This window comes from Carlito syrichta, unplaced genomic scaffold, assembly GCF_000164805.1.
Source record: "Carlito syrichta isolate Samal-C Ts95f unplaced genomic scaffold, Tarsius_syrichta-2.0.1 Scaffold309076, whole genome shotgun sequence".
Lineage (NCBI taxonomy): Eukaryota > Metazoa > Chordata > Mammalia > Primates > Tarsiidae > Carlito > Carlito syrichta.
The window spans coordinates 68,078-81,362 of NW_007253172.1; the positions used below are offsets into that span (position 1 = coordinate 68,078).

At 54.1% G+C, this 13,285-nt stretch overlaps 1 protein-coding gene across 1 annotated transcript in view; it reads right to left on the reverse strand.

The window, feature by feature from the left end:
* The window catches only part of EPS8L3 (EPS8 like 3), a 16,428-nt gene extending 3,943 nt beyond the window's left edge, over positions 1–12,485 (reverse strand). Inside the window, exons 1-17 of the mRNA XM_021716880.1 lie at positions 12,445–12,485; positions 12,205–12,269; positions 10,080–10,238; positions 9,675–9,824; positions 9,549–9,604; positions 8,926–9,119; positions 8,723–8,838; positions 8,341–8,458; positions 8,199–8,260; positions 7,892–7,966; positions 7,432–7,580; positions 3,241–3,322; positions 2,952–2,986; positions 2,275–2,461; positions 1,937–2,065; positions 1,573–1,646; positions 886–1,018 (exon numbers count right to left, since the gene is read on the reverse strand). Coding sequence (XP_021572555.1) covers positions 886–1,018; positions 1,573–1,646; positions 1,937–2,065; positions 2,275–2,461; positions 2,952–2,986; positions 3,241–3,322; positions 7,432–7,580; positions 7,892–7,966; positions 8,199–8,260; positions 8,341–8,458; positions 8,723–8,838; positions 8,926–9,119; positions 9,549–9,604; positions 9,675–9,824; positions 10,080–10,238; positions 12,205–12,269; positions 12,445–12,475 — 1,815 coding nt within the window. The 5' untranslated portion in view covers positions 12,476–12,485. The remainder of the gene's footprint in view (positions 1–885; positions 1,019–1,572; positions 1,647–1,936; positions 2,066–2,274; positions 2,462–2,951; positions 2,987–3,240; positions 3,323–7,431; positions 7,581–7,891; positions 7,967–8,198; positions 8,261–8,340; positions 8,459–8,722; positions 8,839–8,925; positions 9,120–9,548; positions 9,605–9,674; positions 9,825–10,079; positions 10,239–12,204; positions 12,270–12,444) is intronic.
* Between the last annotated feature and the right edge of the window lie 800 nt (positions 12,486–13,285).

Sequence of the window (13,285 nt, forward strand, 5' to 3'; positions counted from 1 at the left end):
AATTGTACACCTAACCCTTAACTGTACCCCACAAAATCATAATAAAAAATATTGATAAAATAAATAAATAAATAAAGTTTTATCATTAGAAAAAAAAAAAGAAAAGAAAGAGAACGAGAGCTTGGGTGGCAGTTCTGGAATTCGGATTCCCAGCTCCAAGTTGTAATGTGAATCCCGTTCCCATTCAAGCAGTCCAGCTCAGTGATGGATGCAGGGTAGATGCTGTTTCATGCCCATGCCCCAGCCCGTCCTGCCTCTCTGACTTTGGCCTCCAGCAGGTCCAGAAGAAACTGCGAGGGATGCAAATGACATGCCGGAAGATGCTTTTATTGGGAAGGAGAGGGACAGACCAGATTCCTAGCAAGCCTCGGTAAGTGCGCCGGGCTTGGTCAAGAGATACAATAAATAGATGGTAACCGGGGAGGACTCCCCATACAGCAGAGGGACACGGTTGGCCCCAACCTTTGGGTCTACTCATTGCTCTTGCTGTATGAGCTAGGGTGTGGAGTTGCTGCAGACTGGGACCTGAAAGAGGAAGTCTTGGTGCTCTAAAGGGTATCAGAGCTGACATCTTGCATGTGAGCAGGCCTTGGTCTTGAAGGTATCTAAGCTGGTATCTAAGGGCTTATCTGAGGAAAGAGGAAGATCCAGATGAGGCTAGTTCCATGTGGGGGACCCACAGACCGCATGCTACCAAGATGCTTGGATCCTCAAGGCATGCCTACGCGCATGAAGCTGAGACCCTGGAGGAACATCCTATGGCTGGTACCAGACACCCTCAGTTCCCCCTCAGGGCTGGGCTTGTGGGCTTGTCCACCAGCACTCTCTCTCACCCAGGAGGACCAGACATTCCCAAGGGGAGTCAGGAACCCCTGGTGTCCTCACCCCCAGCATCCTCCTGACAGCATCCAGGCGTGTCAGAACCCGTGGGGCCTCCTGTGGACATAGCATCTTCAGCTCCCCAGGGCTCATTCGAAGCAGCTGGTTCCCCATCAGGGCCCCGAGGGTCCTCACCGTGCTGTGAGCAAAAACAGCAGAAGCCATCAGTGGTGGGATGGAAGGATGCTGGGCCTGGGCATTTGGGTAAAGAAGGGCTCTGTGGGCATGGCGGTTGGAGTCACAGGCAGATTCATAAAATAGGGTGGTCTGAGAGGGAAGGCGTACAGTAAGCTTTTGGCTTAGACCATTTGAGAACTTCTGGGTTTGAAGGGAGGAGTGCACTGGGAGGCAGTCCCCAGGTGGGGAGGGCTGGATAAGCTGGCAGTTAACATCCTTCCGCTATCCTTGAGTTCACACCCTGATCCTGGCTGCATTCCAGAGAGTGGAATGACTTGCTAGTGTTCACACAACCAACTGGTGAACTTTACAGGCTCCCCACTTCATGCTGTAACCTAGGCTTGGACAGGTCCTGCCACCCTGCCTTCTTCAACTCAGTGGAGAGTGCTGACGGGGGTTCTGGCATGCACAGTACAGGTCATGTTCCTGGATTGAGAATGGGTCTCTGGATTTCTTTAGTCATCCTTTGAGCCTTTGCAAAGGTTTCCCCTCCACACGGTAGGGTGAGGCACTCACACAGTGGAGAAGTTCTCTGCTCTCAGCCAGGCTGCAACTTCCTCGGGCCTCGAGCTCAGTCGCAGCATGGGAGCCTAGAATCCGAGAAAACTGGTGGTCAGAGGCCATCTCATCTCACGGCCACCCCATCCCCGACATCTGGGCCCCCATCAGGTCTCTTATCTCACTTGCTGCTGTTCTGGCCTGGCTGAGACCTGATCCTGCTCTCTGCTCGGGCCCCATGGTAAACTTGACTCCCAGTCTGCATGAAACAAGGCTGTCTGAACTGAACCCTGACCGTCTCATCCACTTGCCATCAGATCCTCCCCACCCCCACCTCCAACTCCTGACTCATGGCTTCTGGAAAGTCTGGGCTGGGTAGTACCCGCGGGGGTGATTGGCCCTGGCTCCAGTGGGTCTCCAGCTGTAGGAGCTCCAGGATGTTGCTGGGAATATAGCCGCTCTGTCCCGCCGCGTTCTTCACCAGCCACCACCGCTTGCTCTGGTCCAGAACCTACCAGGAGTCACCGCCTCAGTCACCCTGAACCACCGTCCAACCAGCCTTCTTTGTCCCACAAGGCTTTCTCCCTCCCAAGCTTTTCCCAATTTTCTTCTTCCTCCCTAGGCCACTCACTCTGGCAGCCCTACCCCCAGACCTCTCACCCCCAGCGGCCTGGAGCTCCTACCACGACCTCCTTTTCTAGCCTCTGGCCCAGGTCTTACCTCCAGTACCTCCCCCTGGGCCACCGTCAGTTCCTGTGGGTTCCTAGCTTCAAACTCATACAGCACTTGCATTTTCAGGGCTGGAGGGCTGGAGGACTGGAGGTTGGGGTCCCCAGGCTGAGGGTCATGGTGGTGTGTCTTCTCCTGAGCAAAGTGTGAGGTGCTCCCTAACCTAGGACTTCTCCCCCTGAGAAATAGAGACGGGGTGGCTGGAGAATGGAGCCAATATCCCAGGCTTGAGAGCCCCAGGTATCTCCTGCCTGCAGCCTGGTGGGGACTTTTGGGTTTCCCTAGAGTGTGCTGGGAGGCCAGTGTTAGGTGGGGCTTGGAGTGGGCTTTCCGCCAGCAGAAGGGGTCTGAAATGTCACTGACTTCTGAGGGCCTTTTCCAGCAGTGGAATCTTCTGCATTTGAGCTCTGCTCTAAGCACTTTGTACTTGTCTGAGGGAAATCAGAGGCATGGGTGGGTGGTACCATGAGAAGAAGGGATGTGGAGCCTACGAGGGTCAAACATTGCTTTTTTCACCCAAGATATTAGAAAGGGTGTGATCACATGTGTCTATGTGTCTGTGTCTGGCTAAAAGAGAGTTGGAAAGTCTCTGAGATGTAGAGGCCCAGAGATCCCAAGAAACAGCCCTGTCCCTCCCTCCCCAGGACCGCGCTAAGTCCAGGGCATACCGGAGGGAAATAGAGTCCTGGGATCCTAAGGGTGCCTGTGAGGGACAGAACAGAGAGTAAGCAAGAGCAGGAGGTGGTCAGCATGGTGGTAGGGAGCTGGGGTATCAGACCAAGACCTGCTCAAACACAGCTCCAGTCTGCGCCCCTTCTTGCCTCCCCCAACCTACAGACGCAGGTGCCCACATGAACCCAGTCCCCTTGGTTGTCATGTGACTATGGTTTGAACCTGGGGCAGAGAAGCTGGCCTGAGACCAGGGCTTTGGGTTGGGCTATACTCAGCTCGCCTTACCTGGGTAGAGGGCTCTGGATACTGCCAGCCGTCGTAGAATGTGGCTTGGTATGGTGGGGGCTCACTGCTTGTCCAGTCATCCCTGGGGAGTTGAGAGAACAAAGCTGAGTCAACGTCCACTCTGTGCCAGGCAGTGGGACACGGAGATGGAAGAGATGACACGGCCTAGCCTTAGGAATCTTCTGGCTAACAGGTGACACAGTCCATGTATACAGATAGAAAGCCCCCAGAGTCGGGCTCGGTGGCTCAGCCTGTCATCCCGCACCTTTGGGAGGCTGAGGCGAGTGGATTGCCTGAGCCCATGGGTTCAAGACCCGCCTGGGCAGCGAGACCTCAGCTCTACAATACATAAAAAAAAAAAATCAACCGGGCATGGTAGCACATGCCTGTAATTCCGGCTACTTGGAAGGCTGAGGCGGAAGGATCGCCGGAACCCAGCAGGTTGAGGCTGCGGTGGCCGGAAGTGGCCACTGCACTCTAGTCTGGGCGACAGAGTGAAGTCCAACTCAAAAAAAAAAAAAAAAGCTCCCAGAACACCCACCAAGGAGCAAACAGTTGAAGTTGAATAAACCCCATGGTGCAGGTGTCTGGGACCAGCCTTGCCTCTGCCCACGAAGATACATCACCTCCATGAGGACACAGCGGGCACTTGATTGCCCTGATTGGGGATTTGAATTAAAGTGGACAGAGCATCAGGGCTAGAAAACTCCCTTGTGGGGGGCTTGGGCAGAGTTTTTCTAACCTGCTTTTAGTTTTCCAGCAGCAGATCTCTTTCTATTCGGCTAAGTCGTTTGTGGAACTCCATTTCATGAAACAGATCATGGCAGAGCTGCCCCGGTCAGCTCTAGGATGGGGCTAGTACTTGCCTCTCAGTCTCTCCCTTGCCCTCTGTCCGCTTGCCTCTCAGGCTCTCCCTTGCCCAGGAAGGGCTGTGTGGGCTGTGAATTCCAGGCGTGCTCTGCTTGGAGTATTTTCTGCTTGCCTGTCCCTGGAAGGTCCACCCACCTCCATCAGAAAGTTCTCCCCACTTCAGCAGGGCAGAGGTGAGTGTTTGAACTGGCGCATCCCTGGATTAGTGCTCCTCTCATATTGTGTTGCTCACGGTTCTTATATCTTTGTTTCTTACTATATATGGGTCTCCTTGAGAGCTGTGCTCCTGGGACAGTGACTGGTTCACAGAAGGCAGCTAATAAGTGTTTATTCAGTGGGAAAAAAACAAGTGATTCTCTCTTCTGAATCTTTTTTTTTTTTTTTTGAGTCAGGGTCTCAGGGTCTCACTCTGTCACTCAGGCTGGAGTGCAGTGGCATGATCATGGCTCACATCAGCCTCAAACTTCTAGGCTCAGGCGATCCTCCTGCTTCATCAGCCCCCCAAGTGGCTGGGACTACAGGCATGTGTCGGCTAATTTTTTGAGTTTTTGTAAAGATGAGGTCTCACTAGATTGCTCAGGCTGCTTTTGAACGCCTGGGCTCAAGTGTTCCTCCTGCCTTGGCCTCCAAAAATGCTGGGATTACAGGTGTTAGCCACCATACCCAGCGAGGAATCTTAATTGGTTCCTTCTCTGCCTTGGAAACATGCTCAGGTCTTCCTTCAACCCTGTTTCTACTCCCTTTAAGCCGTCATTTGTTACCTTCTCTTTACTAAATTTCTTGAGAACGTGCCTATATCTCCTGCCTGTGTTTTCTTACCTCCTGTTCTTTCATTATTCCTGCGACCTGATTTCTACTTCTGCCATTACTTCATTGAAACTAGTCCACTTAAAAATCGTGACTGCTGAGTCCGATGGCCTTGTATGGTCTCCATCCTTCTGAATTACCACAGCATTTAGTGTTATGCCCCAAATCAAGACACCTGAATGTAATTGACCTGAAATTCAACTCCTTTGAGAATTTTCATATCTCTTTAGTTATTCTATTTTCTGTATTTCTGTTTCTCATTCGTTCATTTCTGATTATGTTAAGACATTAGAAAACATCAAAGGGCACATCTGCCTTAATACTATAATTAAAAATATTGATCAGAGAAATGTAATTTTATGAATACTGGAGTTGTTTTGCATCTTTGTGGATACTTAAAAATTATATCTGCTGATCTGTTTTTCTGAGGTCTCAAATTTTTGAAGTAAGGATGTGTTTGGAAACATGGATTAGTATGTTCCACTGGGTACTCAGTGTTCAAGTGGCTGAGTGGAAGTATTTGAGGCCCTCTTGTTCAGTTCGTTGCAGAGTCTCCACTGTTATCTTTTCTAGTGCTGGGTGGACACCAGGGCTCTGCCCACAATATGAGCCCAGGACAGCAGTGAGAACCAACGAACTCCACGTCTGGCTTACTCAGGTACTAAGTCCCTGGGGTTCTGGACACCGAACACTGGCAGGAGATGGGAGGTCCAGAATCCATAAATGGTTTCACTTCAGCAATTACATCAGGAGAGTGCATGAAAATAGATTGTATGGGCTAGAAACAACCCATGTGTTCATCAGCAGGCGAATGAACAAACAAAATGTGCCATAGCCATAACAATGGAATATTATTCAGTCATAAAAAGGAAGGAAATTCTGATAGATGCTACAACATGGATAAATCCTGAGACCAGTATGCTAAGTGAAACAAACCAGACACAAAGGGACAAATATTGTATGATTTCAATTCTATGAGGTGCCTAAAATGGGCAATGTAATTCTCATAGAGACAGAAAGTAGAACTGAGGTGACCAGGGCTTGGGGAGAGGGGGAAATGGGAATTATTGTTTAATGGGTACAGAGTTTCTGTTTGGGATGGTGAAAAAGTTCTGGAAATACTGTAGGTAATTATGTTGGTTGCACAACATTATTAGTGGACTTAATGCCAGCTGGGTATGATGACATGTGCCTGTAGTCCCCGGTACTCAGGAGACTGAGATGGGAATACTTCTACGCAGCTACTTTAACACTACCTACATGGAATGTATCAATCTGTGTATTAAAACCCAGCCTTACTTCAGGAATTTGAGTCTTCAGAAAAACAGATCAGCAGATATAATTTTAAAGTATCCACAAAGATGCAAAACAACTCCAGGAGATCGAGACTGCAGTGAGCCATAATTGTGCCAGTGCACTCTGGATGACAAGAGGAGACCCCAGCACAAAATAAATAAATAATTAAAATAAAGAACTTAATGCCATTGAATTATACACTCGAAATGATACACTGTATGTTATTATGTATTACCATATTCTACCATGATACAAAATAGATTGTCTTGAATGCTAATTCATGTCTTTAGAAAAATTGAGCAAAAAATACTTTTAAATGGAGCTGAATTGAAAAGCGCCGGGCACTAGGCAAAGGACTCCCTAGAAAAGCTAACTTCCTTCCCTACTGACTTCGCTGGGTTTCTGAAACCCTCTTCTCTCGTGCTTTCTTTCCATCCTGCTGCTCTTTGAGTGCCCTTTGGAACTCTCTGGAGTTTCTCTGCCTTTGTGACCTCTTTTCCTTTTGCTGTTTCCCTGCAGACGTTTTCCAAGACCCTGCTCTCTTCGCTCATGGCGTGTTACAGTGGGTTCTGAGACTCCCACTGGAGTGCACCCCACAACCATGCCTCTAGCCATCACCTCTGTGCTCACTGTTGTCCCAGACAGCCAAGTGGGCCCTCTCAGCCGAGGGCCTGGCCATGGGGTTTCACGGAGTGTTCCACAGATGCCTCGGCTCAGCATGCCCAGGCTGGAATCCCCATTCCCAAGGCTCCCACCAGTCTGGCCCCCTTGTCCGGCTGCCCTTCTCATGGTCCCTCCGGGGTGGAGTCACTCTTTCTCTCTAAACTCCCGGCCACTTGGTTGCCAAGTCATGGATACTACATTTGCAGCATCACTTACGTGAGGAATTCTTAAATTCTGGGGTGGATTGAGACAAAGTTTCTACTTTGTCCTTGATGAAAATGAGAAACTATTTTAGTAGAAGGTTGCTGTCTCTGTCTTTTCTTGAGATAACGTGTTTCTTTCAGTAGGGGATGATGGTAAGCTGTGGGCTTTTCTTTTTTTTGTAAACTGTTTGCACTTAGCCTAATTAAAAGTTGGGAACTCCATGCAGAGTCTCCCAAATGGCTTTGGAGTATTTCTGGTTTGTGACAGTATAGAGCCCGGCTGCCTCTGATGTCCTGCCCCATGCCTCCATGCCCAACACCCCAGTTTGGTTCGAAGCTTGTCTTCACTCACCGGCTGGTGGTCCAGGCCGGGCCCAGCCCCATCCAAAGTTTATCCTCAGCTGGGGTTAGACATGACTGCAGCAGGTTGATGGCTTTGCGGGTGAGGAGGGGTGAGATCACTTGGGCTGCCAAGCCGGCCTCAGAGCACTGGGCCAGGATCTGGGGGAGGGATGGAAGGTGTTGGGAAGCCTGGACTCCCACAGGGCCACACAGGGGTGGGAAATGACCAGAGTCCCTGGCTTCCTACTTCTGCAGTGCTCCATCGCCTCCTGCAAGCGGCCTCATCTGCCCCAGGCCCGCTTCTCCTTCCTGTCGCACTTGGAGCCCTGGTGTCCTTGGCTCTGACCCCAGCCCATCCCGTGCTACCCTGGCCCCAGCTCCCCTCCCCCTCTACAGCTTCCTTTCCTCCTTCTGCTCCTTCCTGATTTCAGCCTGTCCCTCTTCACTACCCTCGTCCTCCCCCGACTCACGGAGTTCAGAGTTTGGAAGAGGATGTGCACGATCTCAGGAGCACTGTTCTCCTGCAGCCAGTTGGCCAGCTTCCCCTGGGGACACAGGGCAATATTTGTCACCACCCTTCACCCCACTGTGTCTTCATCAGGACCGCCAGGGCCTTGGTTGGGAACTTGGTACTTCTCAAAAGTCCCGAGAAGGGATGAGTGGTTCCAGGGGGAATAGAGGGAGAAGAAGAAAGCTTGGGTGGTGGAGTCCGAGGGCAGAGGGATGCTAGGGGGAGGCAGATGGGGACGGTCTGGAGACTTGCAGGGAGCTGCATACCAGGAGGTTGAAGCTGTACTTGATCTTCTGGAAGCAGTCAATGTACTGAGCCTGTGTAAGCCCTGCGGGAGAAGGGGCGAAGGGGGTGGGCCCCAGCTCATTCCAGGACACCCCCCTGCTCTCCCAGGCCCTACGCACTTACCTCCCTGATCCTTGTTTTTTTTCCCAAGTCTCTTCTTCTTGTGGCTGGCCTTTGCTTGGGCCTCTTTCAACCTTCCCATGAACAGCTCGATGTCCCTTAGGACATGGTTCAGCACCTCCTGGGCCCCGAACCACCCATGGCCTTGAGTGGGCAGTAGGGCCCACCCTAGAACTCCTAACCCTGCCCCCCCTCCCCACCACAAGCCCTAGCCTTAGGCCCAGCCTGGGGTCCGAACACGCCTCCCTGTCCTTCCTCTGCCCAGATCCTGCCCTGCCAAACTGGGGTGTTGGGCATGGAGGCGAGGGGAGGGGGGAAGGGGGTGCTGTCCTCCCTTCTCCCAGGCCCTGAAAGCCTCAGCAAGCCCGGGATCATCTGCAGTTACCTCATCCCTCTTGGTGTCCTCGGGGGATGGGGACCGCCTTGGAGGAGGCTGAGCAAAGGCACTTGATTCTCGGGCACTAGGGTGGCGTGGCAGGGATCTTGGGGAGGGTGGGAGGCCTGCAGGACAAGGGAACCGTAGACCTGGAGCATCTTTGACTTTGGATGGAAAATTTCTCCTCCACCAGCCCCATGCCCCAAACTTACTGTGCTCCAGGGTCATCCAGTGGGGCTGTCCTGGAGGGAGCCCCCGCTCTGGAGGGAGGCCCTGCTCTGGAGGGAGTCCTCGGTCCAGGAGGGACCTCCGCTCCAGAGAGGCTGCCTGCTCCATAGGGAGGGGCCTTTCCAGAGGAGGCCCCTTCCATCTGTTCTGGCCTGGGCGAAGGGCTCCAAATTGGGGTCTGCTGAGGACATGGTGAGGGATACATCTTTGATAAGGTTCTTGGGACAGAGGCCCTGCCCACACTTCTGCCCTGGGACCCAGAGCACCTCCTCCCTTCTCCAAGGAGCCCCACCCCCTGCTCCCTGGTCTCCATCTGGACCCTTTTCTGACTCTACCCCACCTCATCTGCCTCCCTTCGGGGCCTCTTGGGTCCCCTGTCACTGTCTGGGGACAGTCTCCGGTGCCCCAGCCTCCATATAAAGCAACCTTCAAGGCCCAGCCCTCTCTCCATGCTCTCCATGCTCATCTCTGCCCTGGCCCCTCCTTAGTCCAGGCCAGACTGGTTGGGCCACAGTCTTCTGGGCTCCTCAAGGTGTGGGGCCAGGGTCTGGCCCCCTGAGGTCTGAGCAGTGAGGCTCCACAGGCGGGCTGGGCCGAGGCTGCCTACCTTTGCTCCTGTTCTTCCTCCAGGGCCTTCTGCAGGCTGGTCTTCAGTCGCTCTGCCTGGAGGAAGCAGCCGTCAGGCAGGCTGTGTGTGTGTGATGGTCCTCAAACCCCACCCCTGGCCACTCACCCCCACTTCCTGGCACTGGAAGAGTAGAGTGCTGGCGCCTGGCAGGCCTGACTCCTGCATGGTGATGGACAGGATGGAATTGTAGGAGCAGGTGTTGAGTGCCACGTCCATGGCCTGGATGCTGTCCAGGCGGTAAGAGTCCAGCTCCTCCTGGGGCAGGCAGAGAGGTCCACTGTGAGGCCACCGAGAACCAGTCTTGGCTTCTGGCTGGGTTGCTCTAGCTCTCACATGGCCTGGGCTGGGGTGTCATCCCTCTGACTGACCCTTGGGCCTCTGTCCCCTGTCTCTTCCTAGGCCTGGGTGTGTGTCCTGTGTGGGAACAGTGGAGTTCAGGAGCTGGTGCTTGCCTTCCCACGGCCTGGGTGAGCTGGGGCCCCTTGCTGGGGGGTTTGGCAGGAGGCTGACCTTGGTCTCAATGTCCAGCAGCTGGATCCAGCCGTCTCTGACCTGCAGGATCAAGTCTTGGCTCCACACCCGACCCTGAGCATCCATCTCCTGCAACTTCTGCAGGGCATCCTTGGGCTCCTGGACTCTGGGCGTGCCCAGCTTACACGTCATCAAGTGCTGAGGGGAGAGGGGAGGCCCAGGGCTGAAGGAAGGTTTGGAGAAGGGGGAGCTTGGGTGTGGTAGACAGGGGAAAAGCAGTAGAGGAGGAGCACATAGTCCTTAGCCCCCTTGAGGGTGAGGGTCCCAGGCTCCATATAAAGCAACCTTCAAGGCACCATGTGAGGGCCAGTGTGGCAGCACTGGAGCAGGGATGGGGCCTCCAAGTCCAAGTCTCAGGGGCTGCACCAGGGGCTTTAGGACTCTGGAGGAAGGACAGTCATGATCTTTAGCAGTTCAGCCAGGGAGGCGGCTGGGTGATGGTGGGTGTGGGCTCCAGGATCCCAACAAATAATGTCTGAACTCCTCTGGGTGGGATATAGGACCCTCAGATTCTGTTCCCAGCTTCCTTTGCCCCGTTGGGAACTCACAGTCCTGGCCTGGTCTTCCTCACTGAATATTCCTGCTTGCAGACCTTGACTCATGCTGTTCACACCCAGAATGCCTTTCGTGTTTCGTGTGTGTGTGTGTGCGCGCGCATGTGTGTGCGTGTGTGTGTGTGTCTGTGTGTGTGTATGTGTTTTACTCTGTCGCCCAGGCTGGAGTGCAATGGCACATTCACAGCTACTGCAGCCTTGACCTGCTGGGCTTAGGTGACCCTTCCACCCCAGTTTTCCAAGTAGCTGGAACTATAGGTGCGTGCCACCATGCCTGGCTAATTTTTTGGTTTATTGTAGAGATGAGGTCTCATCAAGTTGCCCAGACTAGTCTTGAGCCCATGGGCTCAGGCAATCCTCTTACCTTCGCCTCCCAACTTGCTGGGATTACATGCATGAGCCACTGCACCCAGCGTTTTTCCCACTTCTGCCAATTAATCACCTCTCGTCTCCTGGGAAGAAGCTCAAGCCCCACCATGGTGATCTCAGCCTCCCCTCTGGTCCTTGCCTTCTGCTGGTCTGACCACTCAGTAGCTTTGTTCTGTCATCTACTCTCCTCTGGAAGACACCTCCCAGTCTCTCGTTGGTCTTTTGTTGCAGGAGATGCAGTCTGCCTCCTGCCCTTTGACCCCATCTGGACCCAGGTCCCAGCTCCTCTTCCTGTGTTCCCACTGCCAGCATTTCCAAGGAGCCTGGCATCATGGCACAGCTAGCATCCTGAACGTGTTTCCTCTTGCTCTCACTGACTGGGCCTGAATGAAGCCAGTTCCCGGCCTCCATCCTACAGTGAAGCTGAGTCCCCTGGCCTCTCCCCAGCTGGCTAGGGAGTGCCACTCCATTGCCTCTGGAACCATCAGACCATGGCCCGAGGCCCTTCCTTGCTTCTTCTCCATTGGAGTTCTGACATCTGATGCGGCCTGGGACCAGCATCCACCCAGAACTGCAGCTTGACCTAGCGCCTGCTCTCTGCAGCTACACCCCCTTGCTTCCCCTTGGTGCTGACAGCCCTCTAGGCAGCTAGACCTGGCAGTGCCTGTGGTAACCTCCAGGCAGGGCCAGAGACTCCATCCTGGCCTTGGAGCTGCTTACACCTGCCCCAGAGCTCAGGCCCAGACACAGCCCCCCTCTGATAATGGTCCTCTCAACCTCTCCCAGGGCCTGTAGACCCCACATGTTCCTTTCCCTAGCCATGCGAGATCCCAGGCAGAGAGTGGTTCCCTGGGGACGAGTATGGCAGGACTGGAGACGGGTGGGTATGGGTGGGTAGTGGTAGCTGCCTCCCGGCTCAGCCCTGTGCTATTTCTTCCTGTTTGGGAACAGGACATCCACCCCTCAGCCTCCACCAGGCCTGCTCTGTCCACCCCCCGGCCACCACCTCCTCCCTGGCACTTGCTCCATCAGACTCGTTGGATCTGAGTCTGTGAGGCTGGGTCAGGTTGTTGGCATTCATGGCAGGGACTTGTGGGAGGTGTCCGTGTCCAGCAGGGCAGTGGGCGCACAGACACACTTGACTTTCCTTGGAGACCACCAGGGACTCCAGAGGGACTCACCTCCACCCTGTGCTGCAGGAGGGTGGGCTCCGAGGCCAGGCTCTGGGAGTACTCCTTCCGGTGCACTGCGGGGGACAAAGTGAGGGGGCGGAGGGGGCAGAAGAGTGAGCTGAGACTTAGGTAACCGCAGGGCACTTGGTGTGAGGAGGGGGAGTGGAGGATGGGGTGTTTGGGAGCTCGGCAGGAGCCTGGGGAAGAGGGGCTGAGTGGGAGGGGACCAGGTGGCTGGGGAGAGCTTACGGTAAATGGCTCTGCTGCTGGGCCGCGACATGGTGACACTGCTCCCTAGAACCCAAAGGGAGCCAGAGATAGCCATCAGAGTCAGGCAGAGGAGTACCAGGCACAGTGGGGCTTTTTCTCTGACCTGGGGCCTCTGGGACCAGACCTAAAGCCCCTGGCTCCAGGGAGCCTTCCCAGAGCTGACTCCAGCCTGAGGAGCTCTCCATCTTGGCTGGGCCTGGACCAGGCCCCAGGCTGAGGGAATGGAGGGTCGGGAAGGCCTCAGGTTAGGCTCTAGGCCTCTCATGACTTAGTCAATAAAGCTTATGCTGAGAAGCCCGAGAAACCTGAATGTACAGGAGCCAGGGACTGGATCCTGTCCTGGGCCTGGGTGTGAAAGATGCCGGGTGGGTGGGCTGAGCCCAGCTTCTGTTGGGAAGGCATGGAGCAGCTGTCCCTGCTGGAGCAAGCCCTCTTGTCCAAGCCTGTTCGACCCATGAACTGGGGGGACACTGATGCGTACATGTGTTTGTGTGCATGCATACACATGCACATGCTTATGATGGACTCTGCAGGGTTTGTCAGTGACCTGCACATCCCTGACTGTCTGACCAAGTCTCTGGTCTCTTTGCTTTTCCATACTCTGTATCCTGTCCCCAGATACTCCTCCCCATCCCAACCCTTTAAATTCCAGCTCAAGCTGGGTTCGGTGGCTCAGCCTGTAATCTCGCGCCTTGGGAGGCTGAGGGGAGTGGATTGCCTGAGCCTGCGGGTTCGAGACACGCCTGGGCAACTTGGCGAGACCTCATCTCTTCAATAAATCAAAAATCAGCCGGGCGTGGTAGCGCGCGCCTGTAGTTCC